The sequence below is a fragment of the Parus major genome, chromosome 18 (assembly GCF_001522545.3).
Source record: "Parus major isolate Abel chromosome 18, Parus_major1.1, whole genome shotgun sequence".
In the NCBI taxonomy this organism is placed as follows: Eukaryota; Metazoa; Chordata; class Aves; order Passeriformes; family Paridae; genus Parus; species Parus major.
This window is the reverse complement of record NC_031786.1, coordinates 248,491-271,824: the sequence shown is the minus strand read 5'-3', so window position 1 is coordinate 271,824 and position 23,334 is coordinate 248,491. Positions and strand designations below refer to the sequence as shown.

General features: G+C 54.3%; 2 protein-coding genes across 9 annotated transcripts; both read right to left on the bottom strand.

The window, feature by feature from the left end:
- Nucleotides 1-1,198: 1,198 nt before the first annotated feature.
- On the bottom strand, nucleotides 1,199-11,778 carry PCYT2 (phosphate cytidylyltransferase 2, ethanolamine). 4 transcript variants are annotated; one of them, XM_015645643.1, is made up of 13 exons: nucleotides 11,669-11,778; nucleotides 11,164-11,252; nucleotides 10,247-10,408; nucleotides 8,440-8,506; nucleotides 7,873-7,957; nucleotides 6,847-6,891; nucleotides 5,462-5,600; nucleotides 4,803-4,885; nucleotides 4,546-4,623; nucleotides 3,882-3,947; nucleotides 3,586-3,651; nucleotides 3,049-3,137; nucleotides 1,199-2,386 (listed from the first exon to the last, which is right to left on the bottom strand). In XM_015645643.1, the coding sequence occupies exons 1-13, from the start codon at nucleotides 11,752-11,754 to the stop codon at nucleotides 2,296-2,298; spliced, it is 1,146 nt and encodes a 381-aa protein (XP_015501129.1). In that variant the 5' UTR covers nucleotides 11,755-11,778; the 3' UTR covers nucleotides 1,199-2,295. The 4 variants fall into 4 exon arrangements, with proteins under 4 accessions (XP_015501129.1, XP_015501131.1, XP_015501130.1 ...); XM_015645645.2 differs by lacking the exon at nucleotides 11,669-11,778 and adding an exon at nucleotides 11,446-11,591; XM_015645644.1 differs by lacking the exon at nucleotides 6,847-6,891.
- Nucleotides 11,778-23,235, bottom strand: SIRT7 (sirtuin 7). 5 transcript variants are annotated; one of them, XM_015645640.3, is made up of 13 exons: nucleotides 22,809-23,234; nucleotides 19,990-20,051; nucleotides 19,506-19,901; nucleotides 15,788-16,078; nucleotides 15,575-15,712; nucleotides 15,007-15,111; nucleotides 14,073-14,143; nucleotides 13,903-13,975; nucleotides 13,362-13,460; nucleotides 12,657-12,893; nucleotides 12,333-12,413; nucleotides 12,090-12,196; nucleotides 11,778-12,003 (listed from the first exon to the last, which is right to left on the bottom strand). In XM_015645640.3, the coding sequence occupies exons 2-13, from the start codon at nucleotides 20,023-20,025 to the stop codon at nucleotides 11,793-11,795; spliced, it is 1,845 nt and encodes a 614-aa protein (XP_015501126.1). In that variant the 5' UTR covers nucleotides 20,026-20,051; nucleotides 22,809-23,234; the 3' UTR covers nucleotides 11,778-11,792. The 5 variants fall into 5 exon arrangements, 4 of the variants coding, with proteins under 4 accessions (XP_015501126.1, XP_015501127.1, XP_033374641.1 ...); XM_015645641.3 differs by having other exon boundaries at nucleotides 23,144-23,230; XM_033518750.1 differs by lacking the exon at nucleotides 22,809-23,234 and adding an exon at nucleotides 20,173-20,437.
- Between the last annotated feature and the right edge of the window lie 99 nt (nucleotides 23,236-23,334).

Genomic DNA, 23,334 nt, shown 5'->3' with positions numbered 1-23,334 from the left:
GTCCTTGGGTAGGGAGGGGGGATGGGGAAGCCCACCCAGATCTAGGGAGCTCTGGGCTGCTGAGACCTCCTGTGGTGCTGAGGCTGCTCAGATACCCAGCAGAGCAAGTCCCTTAGGCTCAAGGATGGCCCAATGCCGGTGGCAGCTGCAGGGGCCATGGGGCTGTGCTGGATAGCACATGGCTGTAGGCACAGGGTTCTTATTCCTGTCTCCCACAAGACAGAAAGGCCCTGCTCCCCTTTGTGCTGCAGGAGATCTGGCGTGGCCTCTGCCCGGTCCTGGGGCAGCTCTGGCAGCAGGATACGGACTTGATGATCACAGTGGGGTGGTAGCAGTCCCCCACCACCAGCTGTTCCCTGGCAAGGCCACCCCTGGACAGGTACCTGGGGTTGCCACCTCCACAGAGGTGAGTCCAGGAACACAGCACCCAGTTTGGCTGAAGTCCCCATCCCGGGGGGGGTGCCCAGGGTTCTGTCTGGCCCCAGTGGCTGCTGCACTCAGGAAAGCAGCCAAGGAGTTCTCTCTGCTCCACCAGCACCCCTGGCTGCAGCTCTGACACACCATGGACCTGCCCAGGTGGAGGCTGCTGCTGTCTGTGACTGCCCAGGAACCTCAGTGGCACTGTGGCCACCAACTGCTGCAGGGGACAGCGCTGCTCCCCCTTCTTTAATGACGCCCAGTCACATAGCACAGCTCACCACAAGGGCCCAAAGGCACTTGGGAAAAGGGAAGAGCACATGCCAAAGTTTTCAGAATAAACTCAGCAGCAGCTCCCAAGGCCCTGAGGAACAGCACCTCCACTGCGCCCGGCTGAACCAGTGGAGTTGACACCCAGCATGAGCAGCAATAAAATGGTTCTGTTCTTTTTTAATTACAGCAGTACCTCTCCCTGTCCTGGAGGCGACTCAGCAGTGCACTCGGCGCAGGATGAGTGCAAAAGCAAGGCTGAGCTGTTTGTCCTTAAGGACAAGCTCTGCAGTGCCCATGGGAGGGGGCCACACACTGCAGGGCAGAATTGGTGCTCGCAGAGCCCAGGAAGGGGCCAGCAGGGCTGAGAAGCCATTGTGCCAGCCCCAGCCATCAGAGCCACAGGGATGCAGTGGGAGCAGGGCACCCTCTCAGGACCAGTGCAGTGGGGCTGTAGCACACATTCTGTCCTCTTTCTGCTGCCTGGTTTCGAGCCTCAAAGAGACCAATGCACAACTCTTCAACATTTTATTAATGATCAGCAACAAAAATTTACAAGAGAGAGGACACCAGACACAGCCTGGAAGGACCATCTGGCACAGTGCAGTGAGCTGCTCAGGATACCCACCACAGTATCCTGGAATGTAAGAGGCAAATGGGGCTTAGAGCTCAGGACCCGTTCACCCAGCCTTGCACCTCCCTTTAGAGACAGGCATGCTGCATGTCAGCCATCAGAAAACAACCCTAAAACTTCACCTGGCCGGGTCCTGCCCTCAGGTAAGCCATTGGGCACTAGGTGGGCTCTGGCAGCAGCAGCAGGTGGGGCTCTGAGCACACTCCACAAAAGGCACTGGGTCCTGCTGCCTTGCAAATGCAAGAGCCTTTGGGAAAAGGCCCCAGGATCCCTGCCTCGGGTGGAGAAATGCCTTGAACCAGCATCCCAGCACCACCTGCCCTTTCATGCAGCTGCCACCTGCAGCCTGTCACTGGGGCAGCAAAGAATTTGCCTTCATCCAGCTCAACCCAGAGTAGCTCTGGGTCTGTACAGGGCCAGGATCTGAGGAGAGGCAGCACAGTGAACACCAGAGCCCAGCACCACCTCTGGCAGCCAGCCCCTTGTTCCTAAGCAAAAACTGTAGGAGGAACCACATGAGCCCCATCTTGTCCCCAAGGCTGCTGTCACTGTCTGTCCAGCCACCCACACCACTGCCCAAGGGGCTGCTCTGGAATACAGACCCAGCCAGGACAGCCAAGTCTGGCAGTGCAAGGGGGCATGGGCAGCTCCTACACTTCCCTCCTACTAAGAGCCAGAAATGGCAGAAGGTAAAAGCACATCAACATGTTAAAACATTAGTTATAATTAAAACCTTTTGTTTTTTTTCAAATCTCCTCCTGGGAAAAGGGATGGGGACTGATTAATGGAGATAAAACTAGGCAGCAGAATCCCAACTCGTTATGTCTGCATAATTAGTGCAGGAGGAGCTAGGACAGCACATCCTGGGTGCCAGCAGTGCTGCCCCCCTTCAGGGGTTCTTTCCTGAAGAGCAGTTGCTCTCCCAGAGGGTGAAGTTACAGCACTCTGTGGCTCACACATCCATGCTCTGCAGCCTAATGTTTCTGCTCCTCCAACCTTCTCATGGCCTCCAGCACAGCCAACTCCTTCGCTTCTTTCTTCTGGTTGCGAGCTTCAAACTCCAGCCTGCAAAAATCACACAATGCCATGAGATTCTCATCCATCCATACCTCTTGTAGACAAAAGCACCTGGAGCAGGAGAGCACTGCCTTCCCCTATGCTGCTCTGCTCTGAGAGCACTTCAGAAATCCCCCAGGACCCCCAGACTCCTCCAGAGCCTCTCCCAGAGCATCCCACGGCTGTTGCCAGCACTCTGCAGTCCTGGACTCCCACACTGGTCACACACGAACTTCTTTCTCCCTCTATGGAAGAAGCTGCTATTCCACTCTTGGGCTCTTGTCAGTGTTGTAACACCAAAATCAAGCTTATCACTGATGTGAGCCAAGGTGCTGGAAGTGAAGGAGTCAGGCCTGAAAGACCAAATCTCTGAAAGAAGCAACATGCTCTTTCCCAGGATACAGCAAAGGAAATTTATCAATAAAAGAGAAAAAACAATAAATGTGATGTGCAGAACATTCTGACACAGCAGAGCTCACAGCTGTTCCTTTCCCTGCACGTTTGGTACAAGCACATTTACAGTCTGCCCAAGCCATGAAAGAGGAAGGACAAGTTTGCTGACTCTACACCTTTAGATAACACCTTCTCTTCCTATTTGGTCCCATTAATCAGTCCCCAGACACTCTGGATGGAACAGTATGTGACATAACCGGGAGACAAAGAAATCCAACCTGTTCTTGATGATTCTTTGCACAATTAGATCTGTGGTGAGATTGCTGCCACTGTCCACCAGCTGGAAAATGCCTCGCTGCTTTGGTTCCTGCAAACAGACGTAGCACTGGGCTGTGAAAACACATGGGACCTGGGTGGGCAGCTCAGTGGTGAGAGCAGAGCTGTGGCAGGTCCTGTGGCAGCCAGACAGGCAGGATGCACAGTGATCTCCTCACAGGCAGAACAAACACTTGCTGAAAGCAAAGCTCCACATAGACAGGAGCTGCCCAGGACAGACAGCAAAGCACACAGGATTTCTCATCCTCCCATGAAGGCATCAGAAACAGGCAGAGCAAAACAATGCTTGGAAGAGTGGAGCTGTTGGGAATGATTTACTGAGTGCTCCACATAGCTACCCTCAGGGGTGGGTGAAAAGCTGCATCACCTGCCAAAGCTGCAGCCAGGTAGCCTCCTCTGCAATGCACCTTCTCACTGTAGGAATGCAATCAGAGCCAGGCTCTGTCTATCAAATGCTGACAAAGCACCTGGTACTTTACCTCATATGGATCAGAACCATCCTTATCTGGCACCACCTCAGTCATCCCATGACAAACAAGTGTTACCTGGAGGAGGACACAAAAGCTATTGACAAGATCCAAAAGATGACGGGGACATTTCCTGCCACTACTCCCACTGAGCACAGCCTGGAGACCAGCAAAGCCACCCTCCTGCACCACCTTGGCAGTCCCAGGCTGAGCTGGACGCTCCCTCCTTGCACCCCTGTGTTGTCCCACACCACTTCAGCTCCCCACACACATCACCCACCAGCATCTTCTTGTGTGCAAGAACTCACCCTGAAGTGATCCAACAGATCAGCAGTGACAGCGTAGGGAGCTCCAATCACCACCTCTGAGACATACTAAAAAAGGAACCAGGTAGAGTCCAGATTTGGAAAAAAACCCATCAAACAAAAACCCAAAACCCAATCCCAAGCCAGAAGCCAGCTGTTTCTTAGAGACCTGAGCAGGTGACCTGGCTAGAGAATCAGAGGTTCAAATAAGGGAACAGAGAAGTGGGTTCAGCAACTGCTTGTCGCACAACAGCTTTTTGTTCCTCTACAGAATGTCCTTTCTGTGCCTGTAGAGCAAATCCAAAAGTTAATTGCTCCAGGCACACATTTCTAGGGCTCCCCACAATTTTGTCCCAGGCATGTTCTCCCCTGCTGCAGGGAGCAGAGTTTTCCAGTGGCACGTGTCTGTCCACACAGAGCCACACAGCACCCAGCCCTGTCACTGCCAACAGAGTAGCTGGATGAGGCAGCAACCTGCATCAGCCAGGACAGCACAAGAGCCTAGCAGAGCCTCCCAAGAGCTCATCAGCACCTCTGGCAGCCACAAGGGATTCATCTTGTCTGTCTTCTCACAACACACCAAGGAACTCATACAAGATCACTGAGCAGAAGTGAACACCCCCAGGCCCCAGGCAATTTCTGGAACAGTGGAGAGACACTGACTCACCCTGCAGGCCAGGACACTAAGGGTTCGCTCATGGATGTTCATGATGGGGTAATTCTTCCCTTTGTAGCGATTCACCTCCTATGGCAGAGCACCAGGCAGTCAGAAGAGACACAGAGAACTTCTTTCCCCCTTGCTCTTTCCCAAAATGAAATTTCCATATTGGTCAGTACATCCCTGCCCTGTCTCCTGGGGCACAGCCTGCCTGGTTCAGAGAACAGGCCCAGGCTGCTCTGCCTTTGGACAGGTTCTACACAGACCTGATCAAAATGCAGCCCAGCAATGATATAGGGTTTCTCTGCCAGCTGGTGAACCTTCTCCAGGAAATCCACATGACCAACATCTGCAGATCTGTTTAAGGAATTCAAGCTGACATGGAAAATAGAGGAAGGAAGACAGAAATAGTCACTCAAAAATGACAGTGGGAGACAGGAATCCCTAAGATTTTATTCTTGCACTACTAATTGCCGCTTTCCAAGAACTGTTGCCACCTCCCTCCTCAGGTTCCACCGGTTCTGGATAAAAGCCAGAGACTTTTTCAGCTCCACCTTACATGGATTCAGCTTTGCCTTTCCAGAATTCCCATTTGTTCCAGATGTTCTGGCACAAAGCCTCAAAGCCTGCCCTGGGAGCAGCATGTCAGCTCCAGATGCTGTGGCAGCCAGTCTTCACCACAAACAACAGGGTGTTGAGAGTATCCATCTGCCTTCCTGAAATCCAACAGGATCGCTCCACAGAGGAGCTATAGCCTCTTTCTCAGCATCCCGTGACTAAGAAACTGCCAGGAAGAACTCACTCCTGATTGCTCCCTCACATGCAGCTACAGAAAAGGAAAAAAAACCAAGGCAAATATCCATTCTGGTGCCTCCCAACGTAAGAACATCAAAGACCACTGCTGCAACCAGAGAGTCAAAGATACGGAACAGGTCGAAGGCTCCAGCCACGTAGATGATGGTGTCTCCCGGCTGTGGCTCCTTCCCCGACGCAAACTGGATGATCTTCTGGGATGTCTGCAGGAACTGCGAGACACCAGTCCAGGGACTGTGACCTTTAGGTCCCTGTGGAAACATACACCAGACACAGCTACTTTTCAGGCTCTGTGAGGGGGTTTGGACAACACAGAGCACAGCGCTGGGCAATCTGCTCATCTGAATTTGCTGGCAACTGTAACAATTTGCAGCACCTTGGACTTTCTACATTCCTGGCATCAAGTATTTCAGCAATTTCACAAAAGCCCTTTATGCTCTGTCTAAATCATAGCCTCAGCAGCCAGCTCAGGAGATGCCAAGAGGAAAGGTCAGGAAGGAGGAAGACAACAGGGCAGGTTTGAATTTCCATGAGAAGCAAGATGCGCTCAGGAGACAACACGAGACCAACCAATGCTCTGCCAAGCCTCAGGGCACCTGTCTGGCCCCTCAGCTCTGAGGACAGAGCTTGGTCCCCACCACGTGGTAGCTGTGCAAACAGCCACCAAGTCACCTGCTGTGCTCTCCAAAGCTGCTCCACGGGACTTGGCAGACACTGCAGCCGAGGCCAGAGCCAGCCCTGCAAAGGGCAGCACGCAGACAGCTCAGCTGTCAGGGTCACGTAGGGTACCCAGTGCCCTTATCCATTCTAGCCAGATGCAAGCCCCTGGAAACAGCCATGCTGGAGCAAGACGCCCCAAAACACCTCCTCAAAACCCCCAAAACAGTGGGGAACCAAGGATGCTTCGGACAGGTCAGCAAATCCCCTGTTAGTAAAAAAGACTTGCTCCAGCTGCTGGTGCAGCTCGTTAAGCAGGGACAATCCAGCTGCCAAGGAAATAAACAGGACTGACAGTTCTTTAGAAGCAGTGCAAGCCACAGGCTGGACCTGGCAGCTGCAACACCGCCCTCAAGCTCTGCAACACCGTGGCCACGCACCTGCTGTGCCCACACCTCCCAGACCTAGCACAACACCCTCAAAACAATACAAGCACTGAGAGGACCATCCACAGAGGCTGTCTCCAGGCTGGAACCACGGGCACTTGGGTCCCAAGGGAAGTGGCAGGAAGGCATTTACAAGCAAGGAAGAAACCCATCACAGGCTCAGTGGGGACAGTAGCCCTGTGGTCCTGCTGAAGGACAGCACATGCGCTGCCCTGTGCCACACCTGCCCATCACACCCACTGCAGGCACTGCCCTGTGGGGACAGCAGACATTCCCTGAGACATTACTGCCACATGTGGGAGGACAAACAAGCCTGCAACAGGCCAAAAAGCACACTGGAAATCCTTCTCAGTCAGGACAACAACCAGACGTCCACAACCAGAACTCACATTACCTTCCCAAAGTTGTCAGTGTGCTTCCGATAGTCTAGGTCCTCATCCTGAAGGGAGATAAAGAGTCAAAATGTTTAAGCACTTGCACAGCTCATCCAACCAAGATATGCTTGTGTGTGGGAAGTGCTGGGAAGGCCAAGGCTCAAAACACACACCAGGGATCTGGGGCACTGAAAGCCGACAAACTGGTTAATACCTAAACCAGAGTCCTCTCCTAGCATGAGTCAGAGGAAATGTGTCCTTATCTGATCCCAGCTTGGCACCACCAGCAAAGGTGGTTCTTTCCCAACGTGCAGCCCCAAGAGTGCTGCACAGCTGCATCCTCCCTCAGCCCAGCAAGCCCCTGACAGGACAGCATCCTTTCTCTTGCCAGACTCTCACAAGAGGCAGGCTCAGGTATCTGCAGCAGCCAGCAGCACCAGGCACATTTCGGTGTGAACTCATGTGTTACAGCTCAGCACACCAAAACATCTCCCTCTGTCCCTGAATTCGCCTGTGGGTCACCCGTTTCTGCAGTTATCCAGCTGATTCTATTCACAGATTCCTTCATTACTCAGTAAATGCAACTCATTACCTGACATAAAACCTCTGACTTTACTTTTCCCTGGTTAGGTTAGCTCCCAACCAGAGAGTGAGCTGAGGAGACTCAAGAAAGGTCTGATCAGACTAGAGGCAACAGAAGGCAGAAGCATGAAGCTCAGTGGGAAGGGAGAGGAGTTTCCAACTCTGGCAGCACCTGGCTGACAGATCAATGTGCCTGCACTGTGTCATTTCACTCTGGGAGAAGTCATGGGCTTGTCTGCAGTTCCCCTAACATTTCCGAGGCCCACCCTGATCACGAGGCATCAGAGTTCCCATCACGCTGTGATCTCAGACATGTTGAAGCAAACATAAGCAGGTTGTTTTACTGCCACTGCCCGTTCTCCATGCATCTGGGAGCCAGGAGCTCTACTCCATTTGGGGCAGCAGAAGGGAAGAGCTGGCACATGCCCTGTACTCCACCGCCCAGCCAAAGCCCTCTGACTCACTATGTTGCTGTGGTGAGCCTTAGTCATGAGCAGCATGCGGCCAACAAGGTCAGTGGTGGACACGCCTTGAGTGCGTTTGCATTCCCTGCGGGAGACAAGCAAAGGATGAAGCAGAAGCCACAGGAGCGTAGTGAAGCCTCTGTCTTCCCACCAGTACCACAGGAATGCCTGCAGCACCTGATAAATCCAAACCAGGGGCTGTCCTAAGGAAGCCTTCCTTCTCAAGTATAGCATTTATTTGGGGAGCCTCTGCACCATCCTCACACCACAGGTTCACATTGCTCCTGTGAACAATTCCCTCACTCAGTCTTCCCAACAGAGCCAGCTCTCAGCGAGGCTTTAAAACCAGAACCAGCATCTGCCAGGAACCAGACAGCTCCACTGGAGAGGACTGTCTGCCCCACCTCACTGAAGCCAAAATGCCGGGAGCAATTGAAGCTCTGACACACACAGAGAACCACATTCAGGTGTGACCTGAAGACTGGTGTCATCTGACTTCCCTTCAAGGCACAAATTCCCAGAAACTCTGCCCAAAACAAGATAAACAGGTAAGCAGAAAGAGGTTACCTGTATCTCCCTGCTGTCTTTACTTCCTCATAGGTGTCCTTGCCATCGATAGTTAAGGTGATATCATCTGCAGAGAGAGAAAAGCCTCAGAACTGTAGCCAAGTTCTCCTCCACAAAGGCAGCAGCTGGCCCCTAGAGCCAGACTGGAACTCTGCAATCCAAATCCCTGCACATACACAGGGCACATGTCTTGTGCCCCACAGAAATGTCAGAGATTTTTAAGACTACTGTGTCTGTGGAGACAAGGATACTCCTGGATGCTAAACACCATTACCCACCTGGGTGCCCTGCAGCAGCAGGCACAGCTGATTACTGTCTGAATGACAATAAACTAGTGCTACCTGGATCAATGTTAAAAAATAACCTTTTAAAGCTTCTGGGGCTGGTTTTAACCCTCGGTTCATGTTACAAGTTTTCAGTAAATGAAACAGTTCATCCAATGGGAAGTTCTTCCTCTCAACGGTTGCACTTCCAGTGACACCCAGCAACCCTCCTACAGAGGCCATTCCGGTTCATCTCTGCCAGGTGGCTCCCAACTCCCCCTGCAGAAACACCTCTCACACACTTTTGGTGATGGTACAAAGCCTTCACAAGCAAAAACTAAGCTGGTTTCCCTTTGCCAAAGCAGTCAGAGGGCAGCCCACGAGTGCTCACAGTGAGCCTCAGTCCTGCTCAGGTCTCCCAGAGCCCCACGCCCTCCCCTCAGAGCACAGGAACGGGGGGCACACACTTGGTATGCCAGAGAGGCACAGGCAGCAGGGAAGGTGCTGTCACCCTCTCAGGTAAGCTCAGCTATTTCCAAACTCAGCTTTTACACAAACACAACCTGGAAAAACTGCTGGGGCAGGTGTGTTGCTCAGGAGACACACAGAATGACGTGGCAGAGGGGACAAAGGCAAGCAGCTGGAGCAGAGGCCACAAGCAGTCCTCCACTGCCATAACCCCTCACCAAGCCCTGTAAGAGCTCATGTGCACCAAACATGTTCAGGGCAGGCAATGAAGTTAACAAGGAATTTGATAACCACTTCATCCACATGAAAAAAAGCATATTTATCTTTTAAAGGTTAAGGATTTATTTACACTTAGTGAAATACTCAGCTTATCAATAGCAGGTGGCTGGGATCAGATGAGAGATACACTAAATGAGTACAAAGACTACTCCTGGTCAAACTAACAAAATTCCTTCAGAGGGGCAGGGAGGAAGGGCTGAGGCTTAATGAGCATTGGCAGCAACCCAGGAAAGGAGAGTCCCAGAGCAAGAACATTTCCTCAGAACACTGGTTCTCTTCAGCAACTGTATACCAGAAAGTGTTCACACTAAGAACTAGGTCTCTGACCACACAGTCAGCTGAGCCACTGAACAGCTTATCAGCTGGATAAAGGGAGAAGCTTTTCAGATCTAACCTTGTCCCAGGATAAGTAGATACAAACATGATTGTATTTCTGCATGCTTTCCTTTTCCATAGTGTTTTTCATACTTAAGTTTTCTAAATGGCTTTGCACAATTTTTTGCTGGTGCTAAGGGTAACTTCAGGGTAATTTTAAACTACACATTTCACCTTTGTAAGTTAAAACCAAGGGCCCTGGCCACTCTCAAGATTGTGAGCACACTGACATGTCTCCAGACCACGAGACCAGAAGCAGCTGTGCTGCCCAGTGCAGGTGCTGAGCAGGCAGAGCTCTCCACACACCAGGTATCGCTGACCTCTGCACCAGCTGGGACACAGCTCAGTTTGCAGCAGGGCACCTGGAGCACAGGGCTCCAAGGGCCCATGCTAGCACAGCCTCTGCCTCAAACACCACTCACCCCCATGCACGCAGAAGTCACAGCTGTACTTGTCCAGGGTTTCCAGTGTGGTGACATAAGGAGCCCCAGGAGCAATCTCATCCACCCACTTGATGGCCTGCACCATTTTGTACCTCTCCTCCTGTGTAAAGACAGGGGGACCCTTGTGCTTGGCAATCTCCTCTGGGGAAGAAACAAAATTCCAGTTAGAAGCATGTCCTGCAGCTAGTGATTCTCGGTGACTGACTCACTCCCTTGGTGAGCTTCACCAGAGCTTTGGATTGGTCTGTGGCAGCAAAGGAAGCCCCAGATAGATCAGAAAATATTTTGATTCAGTTGAATTTCCTCAGCATTTAACAAGGGTCCTGGAATTCATTCAGAGGGCAAAAGGTCTCAGTGCTTCCCTGTACCCAGATACTTCTTCCTGAGTGGATGAGCTGGGCCTTCTGGCATCCCTCTAGGAGAAATTTCCCTCCTAAACAGCAACTTCCTACTACACCTGGTTCATACTGGAAATTCTGCACCCATAAACCCATTTAGAATAAACCTTCACATGCTGGAACTTGATTCTGGCACTTAACTTCCAGATGGCCCTGTAATGAGTTTTCTCCACAAGGTAACTTGTTTTGGAACCTAAGTTCTGCAGATCCTACCAGTAAAAGCAGACTGATTTTCAGCTGTTTCAACTGGTTTTATAGCACAGAAGGCAGACTGACCCGCAGAGCCTGCAAGATCTGGCCCACCTAATCCTCAGTCCAAAAGTGTGACAGGGGTAGCTCCATTCCCAGAGAAGGTACATTTTTCTCTTGGAGGCTACTGATCCTGCAGCAGATGCAGGATGAAGCCTGACCCTATCAGGAACTCCTGGCTCTCCTGGGGCTAATGCTGCTGGGCAATCTGACTGGCTGCACGAGCTGAAACCTGGTAAAACCTCTTACCGTCCGTGTGGACCCCAACGATCAGGTAATCGCCCATGGCCCGAGCCTGGCGCAGCTGGTTCGAGTGGCCATAGTGCACCATGTCATAGCTGGAAAGAGAAGGGCCGGGTCAGCCCTGCCCCAGGCCTCGGGGCTGAAGGTCCCTCTGCTGCCGGGCAGAGCCGTGCCGGTACACCCGGTCCACCCGGGCCCGCCGCAGCGAGCCGGCCCCGGTGCCGCAGCGCTCGCTCCCTCCCCGCAGCTGCCCCGGCAGCCCGAGGGGAACGGGCCGGCCCCACCGACCTCCGTCAGGCGGCCGAGCCCAAGGGCGCTCCCGGCTCGGGAGCGGTGCCGTTCTCTTCCGCTCGCCCGGCGCTCCGAGGCGGCTCTGCGCGGAGAGCGTCCTCTGCCCGGGCCCGGGCCCGTCCCGCCGCAGTGACAGAGGAGGCGGAGGCACCGGCGTAGCCAACACGGTTTATTTCTGCGGCGCCACGACATCACCCGGCCCCGCGCCCGCCCCACTCACCATCCATCGCACCAGACACGCACGGGCCGGTGGCCGCCGCCGCCCGCCGCGGCCCCGCCGCCGCCCGCCGCCCCGTTGCGCAGCATGGCCGCGCTGTCAGCGGCGGCCCCGCCCCGCCCCGCGCTCAGCGGCTCTTCCTGCGCCGGCCGCCCTTGGCGCAGCCGCGGCCGAGCCACCCCCCGGGCCGCCCGACCGCCGCCTCCGCCCGCTCCCGGGGCTGCTCCTGCTCCCGGGGCTCCTCCCGCTCCCGGGGCGGCGCCACCGGTTTCCGCGAGTGCGTGCCCTCCTCGCCGGGGCGCAGCGGCTCGGCCAGCGCGAAGATGGGGTCCCGCGCCCTGCGGAAGGAAGGAGAGGGCGGCAGTGGGTGCTGGAAGCGGCCCCGGGCCGGGGGCTCCAGGCGCGCAGGGCCCGGGCCGCTCACCGGTCGTAGCGCGGAATTTCCAGCCCCAGCTCCGCCATCAGCAGCCGCATCACGTCGTCGCAGCGGCCGTGCAGCTTCAGGGCGGCCAGATCATCCTTCGGAGTCCACTGCGGGCGATAGCAGAGCCGGCTGCAGGCAGCTCCCCGCAGCTCCCTGCCCGGGGCCTGCCAGCGGCTCGGCCCCACACATCCGCAGCCCCTTGGCTCACACCTGGCCAACCCAGTACCAAGGGCTTTATCTCACCTGCAGGTTCACAATATACAGCTTGGGCCGGCGTGTGGGGGGCTTGCTCATGCACCAGAGCCGCGGGTATTTTTTCAAAACCTGCCACAAAGCACAGAGGATCAGCACAGCCACTGGTACACGCAGCTGTGAACCGTATCAGCGAGAGGAAAAGGAATGTATTACCAGGAGGGGAAAGAGGGAGGAAGAGAGACTATCACAGATGTTGGGCGAATCCTGACACCAGAGTTTACAGTTGTCTGTTTGGGAGGAGACTGCTCAGCACCAAGGTGTATCACCAAGAGGGAATGCTGCTAACAATCTTCACCGAGTCTCTAAAGTTACCTTTAAGCTGGAACCCAGACAAAGAATCACATCTGCTTTGCTTGCAGCTTCTGTTGCTGCTTCCCAGTTCAGGGGCTGTCTCAATGTCCCCTTCTCCCCAAAGTGGACGATTGTATCTCTCAACTGTGCCCCACACTTGTGGCACATCCTGCCCGTGTGATGCCTGTGCAGGGCTGTGCGCTCCGTCACATCAAACACTCGCACATACTCTCTGTTGGGTGTACAGGAAGTGCAGACCTGGTGCAGGACAAAAGCAGAAACCCCACACATCATCAGCACCCCACCCATGAAAGGCCAGGAATAAGCTTCTTCTCTTGGAAAAAAAGCATTTTTGGGGACAACACAGAAACTGTAGACAGAAGCACAGGGATCAGATTCTAACTTGGAAAACTTCGAGGGTTGTTTTGTTTTTTTTTTGAAAGCCAGCAAGTGGAGCCTTTGCCTACATGCTGGGAGGGATTTCAGAGAAGGGTTGAGGAAGAGATGTCAGAAGCAAAAGGCTCCAGCATGTACAGAGGAAGAGCTACAGAGCTGGGTTTGGTACTTTCCAAGTAGTTCACCCCAAACCTGATGGTCTGAAGACAGCAGCTGCACACAGGCCAAGCTCTTGTACTAATCCCTTCTGAGCTAGTGGCAGATCAAGAGCTTACATTCTCTTTTTGTGAGGCCACTTAACACTGACTTTTTCCTGCTCTGGCCACTCACCTCTATGTACATGTTCCCATGAAGCTCAGATATTGCAGCTCGGGGTAACCCGCTCCGCAGGTGCAGCCCATCACAGTTCTGAGACACCACATGCTGCACCTTGAAGGGAACGAAACACTGAGCTCCTACAGAGGTATCCCTCCAAGCAGGTGATGTGCACGTCCCAAATTGCACCAACAGCCTGTACATCAGAGCAGGACCCACAAGGGAACACAGCTGGACCCCCATGGTGAACAGACCTTTGTGAAAGCTAAATGGAAAGCCTCCTCCTGCTAAACAGAACATTTCTAGGGCTGGCTGATTTGTGGCCAGTTCCCCAGACCAGCTTCACCAGGTACAAATACATGTTAAAGAAAAGGCACCAGGAGAAAACCTGCCAGAGCTGCAGCCTGCAGCTCACTGAGTAAGGCTTGGACACATTTTCCTACATGGATATGCAGGCACTTGAGCCAAAAACGTAGTCAGGCAATATTCTCTTCCCTGCTGGGTTTATCATTCTTAGGCAGAGGAACATGACTGAGGTGAGGAAAAAATATCTTACCAGGTTGTGCTTGTGCAGGCAGGCAATGCTCATATGAGTGAGTGTGGGCTCTGCCTCACTCAGGTCTGCAGCCCTGACAAGAAGCAAAGGGGGAAAAAATAAGTTGGAATTACCATTAACCTCTTCCAGTATCAGCTTTCTGTCACACAGTTCAGAATTTGGCTCCTCACCTGATGCTCCTGCCCTTCTGCAGCAGTGTCCAAATGCCGTTGGGGCCTCTGTAGTCTGGGATCGAAGCCGCCTGTCACCAGGAGAGAAAACCAGGCCTGACGGGGGTGGGGTTGTCACAGCTCTTGCACACAAACACAACCAAGCCAGGCCCACCCAGGACAACCAAAGACACCTCCACCCATGGCTGCTTTTTCATTCACTCTGAGTTTTCCAGGATAGCTGTTCCCTAAACACAGGGAAAACTTCCTTATATGTTTTCTCTCTCTCTTCTATGTTTCAGCTCTCATTTTCACCTCTAGTGTTAGCTTTCTCCAATTTTACCATTATGGAATCCCTCCAGAACTCTTTTTCATCCTTGGCACTTCCCATTTCCCTACACAGAACTCCATTCTTGAGCCTTTTCTTATTTTCCCTAGACTCTGTTTCTGGCACCTCACACTCAGCATCTCTAGCAAACATGCAGGTGACATGAGCACTCAGCCCCCTGCCCTGACTCATGCTCCATTTCAGCAGAGAATAGAGTGGAACCAGACTGCTGCTTTGCTCCAGGCTGCTGCAACAAAACAATTCTCAAACTGCTATTTATAAATCCCAATAATCCCCAGCTGTCTCTGCATGTCTGATGACACATTTAACATTCCTGAGCTAACTGGCTTGAGGTTTTACACCAAGTCATTGAAGAGACTTGAGTGAGGCAAGACCAGTGTCCTCTTGCTTAGGCTGTGCATCTTGCATGTGGTCAGAGGCAATGCAGCTGCAGGATCTTCTGTGCAGAAGAAATGGCCCCAGGATGCAGCCTGGAAACTGTGCTGGCTGCAGGACTCACACAGCATCCCTGGCTCATCACACACGTCCTGTGGCCATTCAGGAACCAGACAACAGTCCACACAACACCGCCCCTTGAACGGGCTCCAGCTGCTGCCCCCAACCCACCGTGCTGATCCCAGCGCCTGTGTAGATGACGAGGTGCCTTGCGCTCCGCACAGCTGCTGCCAGCTCAGCCACCTTTCTTTTCAGCTCTTCTGGTTCATCACACACCTGAAAAACAGGCCTCAGCAGGTTCACACGGATCAGAGACACACTACACCACTGAGTCAGAAAGAGCAGAGATCTCCCCAAAAGTTTGAAGATGAGCTTGGGCCAACCAGGAAAAGCAGCACAAACACAACATCAATAGCAGTTTCCAAATTAAAAGGACATGGGCCTTGTTCATGGCAGGATCACAGGAAAAAGCTTCCTGGAGATCAGAAGCTGCTGATCCTCCCTCTCGGGAGACCTGCCCACACAGCCACACGCGCCTGGCAGCACAGTTGAGCGGCGACAAACAGAGCGGTCCCCGAGGGCAGACGCGTTCCCGGCACTGGGGCACAGCGGTTGTACGCCAAGGCCTGCTGCGGCTGCAGAGTTCGGCAGCGGCCGCTCGCTGCCCTCACGGACCCGGCCCCCGCCGCCCACCTCCTCCTGCCGCCGCCGCCCACCTCCTCCTGCCGCCGCCGCCCACCTCCTCCTGCCGCCGCCGCAGCCGTTCGCGCCGCTTGCGGCGCCGCTCCAGCTCCCTGACGATGTCCTCGCTCTCACTCAGCACCTGGCACTCCTCGGGGCTGCGCTCCGCCGGTGGCTTCCTCCAGATGCGGGATACCTGCCCGGTGCACACGCGTGGTCACGGCGGCCCGCAGCGGCGAGATGGAACGGGTGGGGCGGTGTCGTACCGTACCTGTCTCCGGCGGTCCCGCTGCTCTTCCTGCTGCAGGATCTCGGCGCGCGCCGCCGCTTTCCGCTCGGAGCGGCTCAGGCTGCCGCCCGCCGCCATCGCCCCGGAACCGCTGCGCCTCCACCGCCACCGGGCTCGGCTCCTCCGCTTCCGCCTTCCGGTCGGAGCGCCCTCGCGCCGCTTCCGGCTCCGCCCCCCGCGCGGCAGCGCCCCCTGGTGCCGGGCGGCCCCCCAAGGACGCGCAGGCGGCGGCTGTTGAAGCGGTTTTATTGTCGCGTACAAAGGTGGCGGACACTGTACAGAATAAATAACGGCAATAACTTAGCAATAAATACCGCCTGCACCGAGCCCGGAGCCCTCTGGGTGACCCTTCTGTCCGCCAGCCCCGGCTCCGGCCGGGAGCGACTGTACACAATTCACACGATACACAAATCCCGGGGGTGCCGGGGACGCTCTCCGGCCGGGCTGGCGCAGGACCCCTCCCCAACGCCCCAGAGCGGCACCAGGAAAAGGAGAAAGGGAACACGACATCCTTCACAGCAGGAAACCAAACGGACGAGCACCTCAGGAACAAGAATTGTCACACTCCAGAACACTATATACGAGAGAGAGGTCAGCGTGACGGCTCGGGCACGGCTCGCCTCGGGCACGGGAAGCAGCTGGCAGGACACAGGATCCTCTAGAGCCGGACGGGAGACTCCTTGGACACTGCAGAAATACATCAGTCGGGGTCCTACACCTCACTGAGAACAAAACCAAAACCATAGGGAAACAACACTCAGGGAACCGTGGCCTCGCTGACATCCAGCCTGGCACCGCAGAGCTTGTTGAGCACAGTGGCACCCTTCAGTCCTACACCTGCTCTTCCCTACACGATCTGTCCTCATCCAACACACCACTGAAGGCCATTGAAGCAGACCCGGGCTCCGAGCGAGGAGGAACAGTGCTGGGGAGGAGGATGAAGTCTGGTGCAGTCAGCGCTGCCGCCGGCCCTGAGGCGCCTCATGAGCAGCACAGGGGTCAGATGCCAGCCCTGACCACCGGCAGGGACGACTGGACACTCCCTGCCACAGAGCACAACAAAAAGCAAGCTCTCCGTGGCTGCACAGTTGCCCATCGTTGCCTGCTGTGTTTACAGGGCTCTCCTCCACCAGCTGTGGAACCAAGGTCCTAAGCAGCCCCATACACACCTTGCCTGCTCCTCTGGCCCAGATCAGGACTTAGCTGTGTTCCCAAGGGCTCTGGCTGATTCAGTCTCAGGCTGGGTCTAGGAGGGATAGGGTTGGGAATGATACCCCAGGACAACTGGACGCCTCTGTGTTCTGTAAAATCTCATTTTTTCCCATCACCACACAACCAGCTGGAAGACCAGAGCCTGCTGAGTGCCATGTGGTGTGTGGCCTGTGTGGTGAATGGCTGGAAGTGGCACATCAGACACTTCAGAGAGGAGAAAGCCCAGGGCCAGAAGGGGGGAGTCTACAGGCAATGTTCTAACCTGCTCCTCCTCTGGGAAGTTCACTGGGAAAAGCATCCCAAACAACTCCCTAAAATCCCTATCAATCAGAGCAAAGCTGACCTCCTTCAGCAGGATATCCCCTTCAATTACCTGCCCCTCTGCTGCCACACTGCAGCTTTTCTTAGGCTGACCTGCTCCTCCGCTCAGGGGACAGCAGTATCAGTTCAGCCATGAGAAACATCCCCCAAACCTACCCAGAATGGCCATACCTCCCCACGAGACTGTGGTTTCACATGTGTTATCCCAATCTGACCCCTCCACTCGGATCTTCAGCAGCCAGGAGATCATAAGGGGGCCTTCCCCTCATGTCCTGCTTCTCTGAAACTCAGTAAATCAGCTCAAATCTTTGGGAAGGGGAGAGGGGAGTCAAAGTGTTTGTGGAAACACAGCCTGGCCACAAGCAGCTTCTCAGCTACATCACAGCTGTGAGTCTGAGCACTTTCCTAACTCCCTGGACAGTTATCCTGCCACAGCTCCCTGGCCAGCAATGTGTAGACACCAGGGACTAGCCTGTCTCATGTTGCCCCTCTTGTTGCAGACTTGCCCCTCTTGTTCAGGTGCGCCATGAGCACAACACAAGTTCTGACCACAGGATCTAATTCCAGAGCTAAATACCATCAGTCTTCTCCTAAACCTGGACAAGACTCCCTCATGTTACTTCTCTGACAGGTTTGCTGCAGGAGAGTAAGGGCAGCATTCTTCCTCTCCAGGTAACCAAGCTAACCTGGTGTTGGCTGCTCAGCAGGAGCTGCCTGTGCTCCCACCGCACACCTCTAGGCAGGCAGCGCTACCTCGCTGCACCAGCCAGCCATTCTTGTCTTCAGAAACAGCAGCACCTTTGCCTGTGCACAAGAACCCTTCTGGAGAACTCAGTCTCTCAGTCGAGTTTAGGGAAAACAACAACAGTGTGAAATGACAGCACATGGCAAAGGCACCAGCACACCACAGTGCTGCACGAGAGCTTGGGGAGCAGAGTGCCCAACACAAGGGGACATGACAGAAACTAGCGAGGTCAAGAATAAGTCACTTTTGGTACAATTGCAAAAAGATATCAAACAGGACTTGCCTCTTTTTTTGTTTTTTTCTAAGTTTTATAAATAAAGTCTGATAACTCTTTATAAAAACTAACCTCAGAGCCACAAACAGTTTGCGGGAGGTTCATGACAAACTTTAAAATTATTTATTTATTAACTTTTAACTAGCAAAGTCTCTGAGAATATTTCCCCACTCATATGGTCAAATATTCTCACCTTCTCAGGTAAAAAAGCTGACTATAAATACGCTCTCTCTTCTGTCCAATTTTAAACTTAGATAATTTAATAACTCTTAAAATGATGTTTCTCTCTTTAAATAAAGGGCTATTTAACCACATAAACTGGTTGTGTAAACCATCACACTAGAGACACTTGATACCCTCAAAACACGGGAACAACTAGTGATTTTGGTCTTGTTCAGTGCAACACATTAGGCACAAAACCGGCCTGCAGTCAACACAGTACCACTGCTCCCTTCTTCCCTCCTGGGGTGCTGGGCCCTGCAGGGCCACAGCGGCAGGACACAGCAGCGTCGTCCTTCCCACCACTGCCAGTTTACACAGCTAACGTCATGGACTCCTGAGGGAAACCCACGGCTAGGGCACGGAGGCACACCTAGAAAGGAATAAAAACCTATGACACAGAACACCCCAACTGTAACTACAGGTACCAAAGGAGACAAAAGCAGCAGGTTCAGGTGCTCAGAGGCACCACCTGGAAAAGTCATGAAAAAAAGCCTTTGGAAGTGACCGAAAATTAGGGTTCCCAGCCCCCAGGAAGAAAGCTTTCCTCGAGCCACTCCTCCACCCTTCTGTCAGCCTCGCTGCACAGATTTTCTTTGGGTAGAAAACCAAAATCTCACAGTCTGTCCCCAGGGCACCCGAGGGCTACAGACTGCTGGGTGGGAAGCTCTGTCTGCACAGGACAAGGGATGCATCACCACTGCTCATATCAATCTGGACACAACAAAATAAACTGGAGCGATCAGCAGGCCAGTCCTGGGCCAAGTCAAAGGAACCCGGACCCATGTGGGGAAGGCTTGTGCTTTGGGGATTCCAGGCTGGTTTTGTGCCTAACTGCCCTGCACAGACAAGCTCGGGCAATGCTCGCTTCACTAAGACCGGGCGTCCGTTTTGGATTTCACTATTGTGATGACACTAGTAGTAGCAACCTTGCCAGGGACGAGGGGCCCCATACTGGAAGTGAGAGGCCCCCGTGCAGGGGTCACGGGGCTCCGGGCCACGGTTCTGGCGAAGTTCTGGAGAGCCTCGTATTTGGAGCGGAGAGCATCGAGTTCCATTTTCATGCTGGCATTCTCTGAGGCCAGCTTCTCCACTTCTTGCTGCAGCTCTGCCTTCTGCTTCTCCAGTTCCTCCTTCTGGGTAACACGCTTCACTCTGCAGCTGGCTGCGTAACCCCGGTTCTTCAGCGTGCGCCGACGCTGCTTCAGCTGGATGATCTCCTCTTTCGACAGGCCCCGCAGATGCTGGTTCAGCTCTCGCACAGACATGGTCACCAGCTCCTCATCTGTCAAGCTGGTCCCATTCTCGCCTGGCTCCCTCTTCACCTGGGAGAGAAAGCAGCACATGCTTGTGAAACCTGAGGTGGATGCCTACACCCCTCCCTGCCCCTCTTTCTTCCACCCACTGCATTACCTTCAAGGCCTTGTTTCCTTTGTTGGGGGTCGTCATAACACGACAGCCTTGTCAGCTGGGTTCTGGAAGGAAAGGAGGGTCAAATTAGCAGCTGGGACACAGCACAGCCCACAGCATTCCTCTGACAAGGTCCAGCAGCAACACCCCATGGTGTTCCACATCCTGGTCTCCACTCAGTCCCACCTCGGAAGACACTTAACAAGCAGCCAGCTGGGCTGGACTCACAAGGAACAGACTCCGTTCCCGAACAGCAACTGCTGCCCTTCCACACCTCTGCTCCCACGGAGACTTTGTGGTGATGCTGGCTTTTTGTTGATGGTAGGGGAAATTAAAAAACTAGTAGGAGTCAGAATACATGGAAGCCACATTTTTAAAAATAGCCTTGCAAACAGCAGGCAGGGTCCAGAGCACGGCTGCTCCAGGCCAGTCATGCTGACTCAGCAGGCTGGCACTCTGCACCACTCGTTCCCAGCCTCATCCTTGTCACTCCCAAGCAGGGCAGGTTACCGTAACACACCCTTCCAACAGGTGCCCAAGCACAGCTCAGAAGCTCCCCAGTCCTACCGGACTCCAGATGCCCCCAAGGATGTGGCCATTATGGTCCAATAAGAAATAACCCTGAGCAAGGGGTACAGGGCAAGCCTTGGACACACTGAAATTCCATCACAAATAAGGGCTGATGCCTCAACAGCATTCACCTCTCCCAGTCATGCAAAACTGACCCTAGTTGTGGGTCTTTCCTATGAGAAAGTATCTGTCAATCCCTGGCATGCCGGGGCCCAGAAACACCTTCTTCCTCCTTTTCTTCAGAGCCAAGGTGTGCTCACAAAGAAACAAAGACTAAAGGTGCCAAAAAACAGAGCAGAGCAGACTCCTTCCCTGCCATGGAAGAGAGGACTTCAGAACTGGTAAGAGCAATTCCCAGCCTGCTTTTCAGAGACTTATACCCAGGCTCCTGCTTCTTTCCCCACATACCTCCTCCCCTCAGGCTTTTCAGTTCAGACTGCTGCTACACTGCCCAAGGAACTGATCCACACAGATACTACCTGACAGACACGGCTGTGACTCAAAAGGCCCAAACTGCACTCTCCCCAGCCCAGACTGCACCCACTCAGCCTTGGCCAGTATTCCTGTGTAGTCTACAGGTGCCTCTGCCCCTTTCATCTTGCAGGTGTCAAACAAAAATTTTGTTTGCCCCTGCGTTACTCCCAGCCAGACTAATGTCCAATTACAGTCCAGAACCAAATGCACACATCAGCAAATATGACTTTGTGCTCTTCCAGCAGCTGTGGCACAGGCTCCCTACAGTGCATCTACAACCTGCAGGAGGTGAACAGGACTAGCAGTCCCCAGAACACCAGCAGAGAAGCCTGCCAGGAGTCAGGCTATTTATATATACCTAGAGGACAATGCTCCTTCCAACAAGATGTCTGTTACACCCAACCACACTGGCATAGGCATGGTCATTGCTGCCCAAGGAAGGCAGCTGCAATGAGGCAGGACAGGCAGCACAGAGCAACTGCTGCACAAAATCAATTCTTCCCTCCTTCACAGACTGCTGTTTATTCCTTCTGTTCCTACCTGGTAAACAACATGTCTGCTGGGAAAAAAGGGAGGAAAGGGAATAGCTGGAGAGACCAATGTGCATGCCCCTGCAGCATTTCTGTGCCCCATCCTCTAGCGAGTGGAAGGAGTCATGGGCAGGCATGGTCAGTGGGACCACAGGAATTTGCTTGCCCTGTGGCACTAAAGAATTTACAGCTGCCTGGCAAGCACACAGGCAGGGCACTGAGAAGAATGCTCCTCAGCAGGCTAGGGAATGGCTGGCACTGGCAGAGCTAGACACGGCAGAGGCAGCTACTCATTCCTGCCCCTGCACTCTCTAACACAACACCCTCTCAGGCAGGAGCCTCTCACAACAGCCATCAGAGCTGCAACAGGACTCCCCAAAAACCTGGTGATCCCACCTCTCCAAGGTGCATCAACACACATAGCATTCAGTAGAATGGGAAAAACAACCCAAAGAGTTTCCTGGGTCCCATTTTAACCAGGCTGTTTACAGCTCACAAAGAGGACACCCAGAGAACTGGCAACACATCAGAGACGAAACTTCGCCTTACTCTCCAGACTGCTGAGGGATCAGCTTTTGATAGCTTCTTGAAGAAAGATCACACTGAAAAGTGCCGAACACTATGGCTGCAACGAAGAAACTGCAGCCTCGACACATTTCCCCAGAGCTCAAAAGGCCTGAACTCAGCACAAGCACAGCCAATTCTCCCCTCAGCTCAGCGGCAGCACACGGGAACTGACAGCAGCACGCATGATCCAACACGGGCCCTCTCCACACTCCTGATGCAGAACCTGCCACGAGCCCTGTGTAAACACGCTGACACCACCTGCTCCCCCACGGGCTCCACGGCACCGTCAGGCACAGAGTGTGCTTTGGTTTGTCAGCAGCAACGGGGCACACTGCACAACAGTGCTCTCTCTCAGTGCGGATTTCGTACTCTGTTCATTTGCTTGCGGCAAATTAGCTCACACAGTCTCATTCAGTGACTCCTCAGATTACCTGTGTAGCCAAGACAGTGCCCCTCCTGTGTTCCCCACCTCGGCAGTCCCCTGGTGAGATCATCCAACCCTCCACAGCAATTTTTCCTCCAGGGATCTGCCCACCCGGCTGGATTTAACTCTGTTTACACTGCTAAAGTAAAGGGCCAGCTCTGAGAGACTCCCTCCCTCCCTTGGCAGTGCCCTCCTCCGACAACACAGCCTCACAAATCCGGGACAGCCAGAGTCGTCCGCAGCTCTGAACAGCGTACCTGAGCACACACACAGCCAGATCCTCCGTGCTGCTCAGGCACTACAGTCCCGCGGGAGTGGAAACCCACCGCACTCGGGGCACACTGCCGGGCACCGGGCAGCCCCCAGGGAGCGGGGGCCAGAGCCCCCCACCCGCACGTCAGCAGCTACCAAGTAACCCGAGGACAAGGGACCGACTGCGGACAGCGGGGCTGTCCTGCCTGCGGCCAAGCCTCTGCTCCGGGAACTGGGCGAGACGCCCCGATGGCTCCTCACCCTCCCGGCCCTCTCGTCCTCGGGAGAAGAATCACAGACCACGGCGAACACCCGCGGCGGGGCCAGGTCGCACCCGTACCGGTGGAGCCTGAGCGCCCGAAGGTGCGGCGGGGTTGAGAGAGGTAGGCTCGGCCTGAGGGCAGCCGGACTGCAACACGATCGGGGCAGTCGGCAACCGCGGGAGGGAGGGGCCGGATGCGTCCGCGATGCCTGCGGGCGGACCGGGAGGCGGCGGGCGGGGCCGGGCCCGGGGCCAGCGCCCCGCGCACC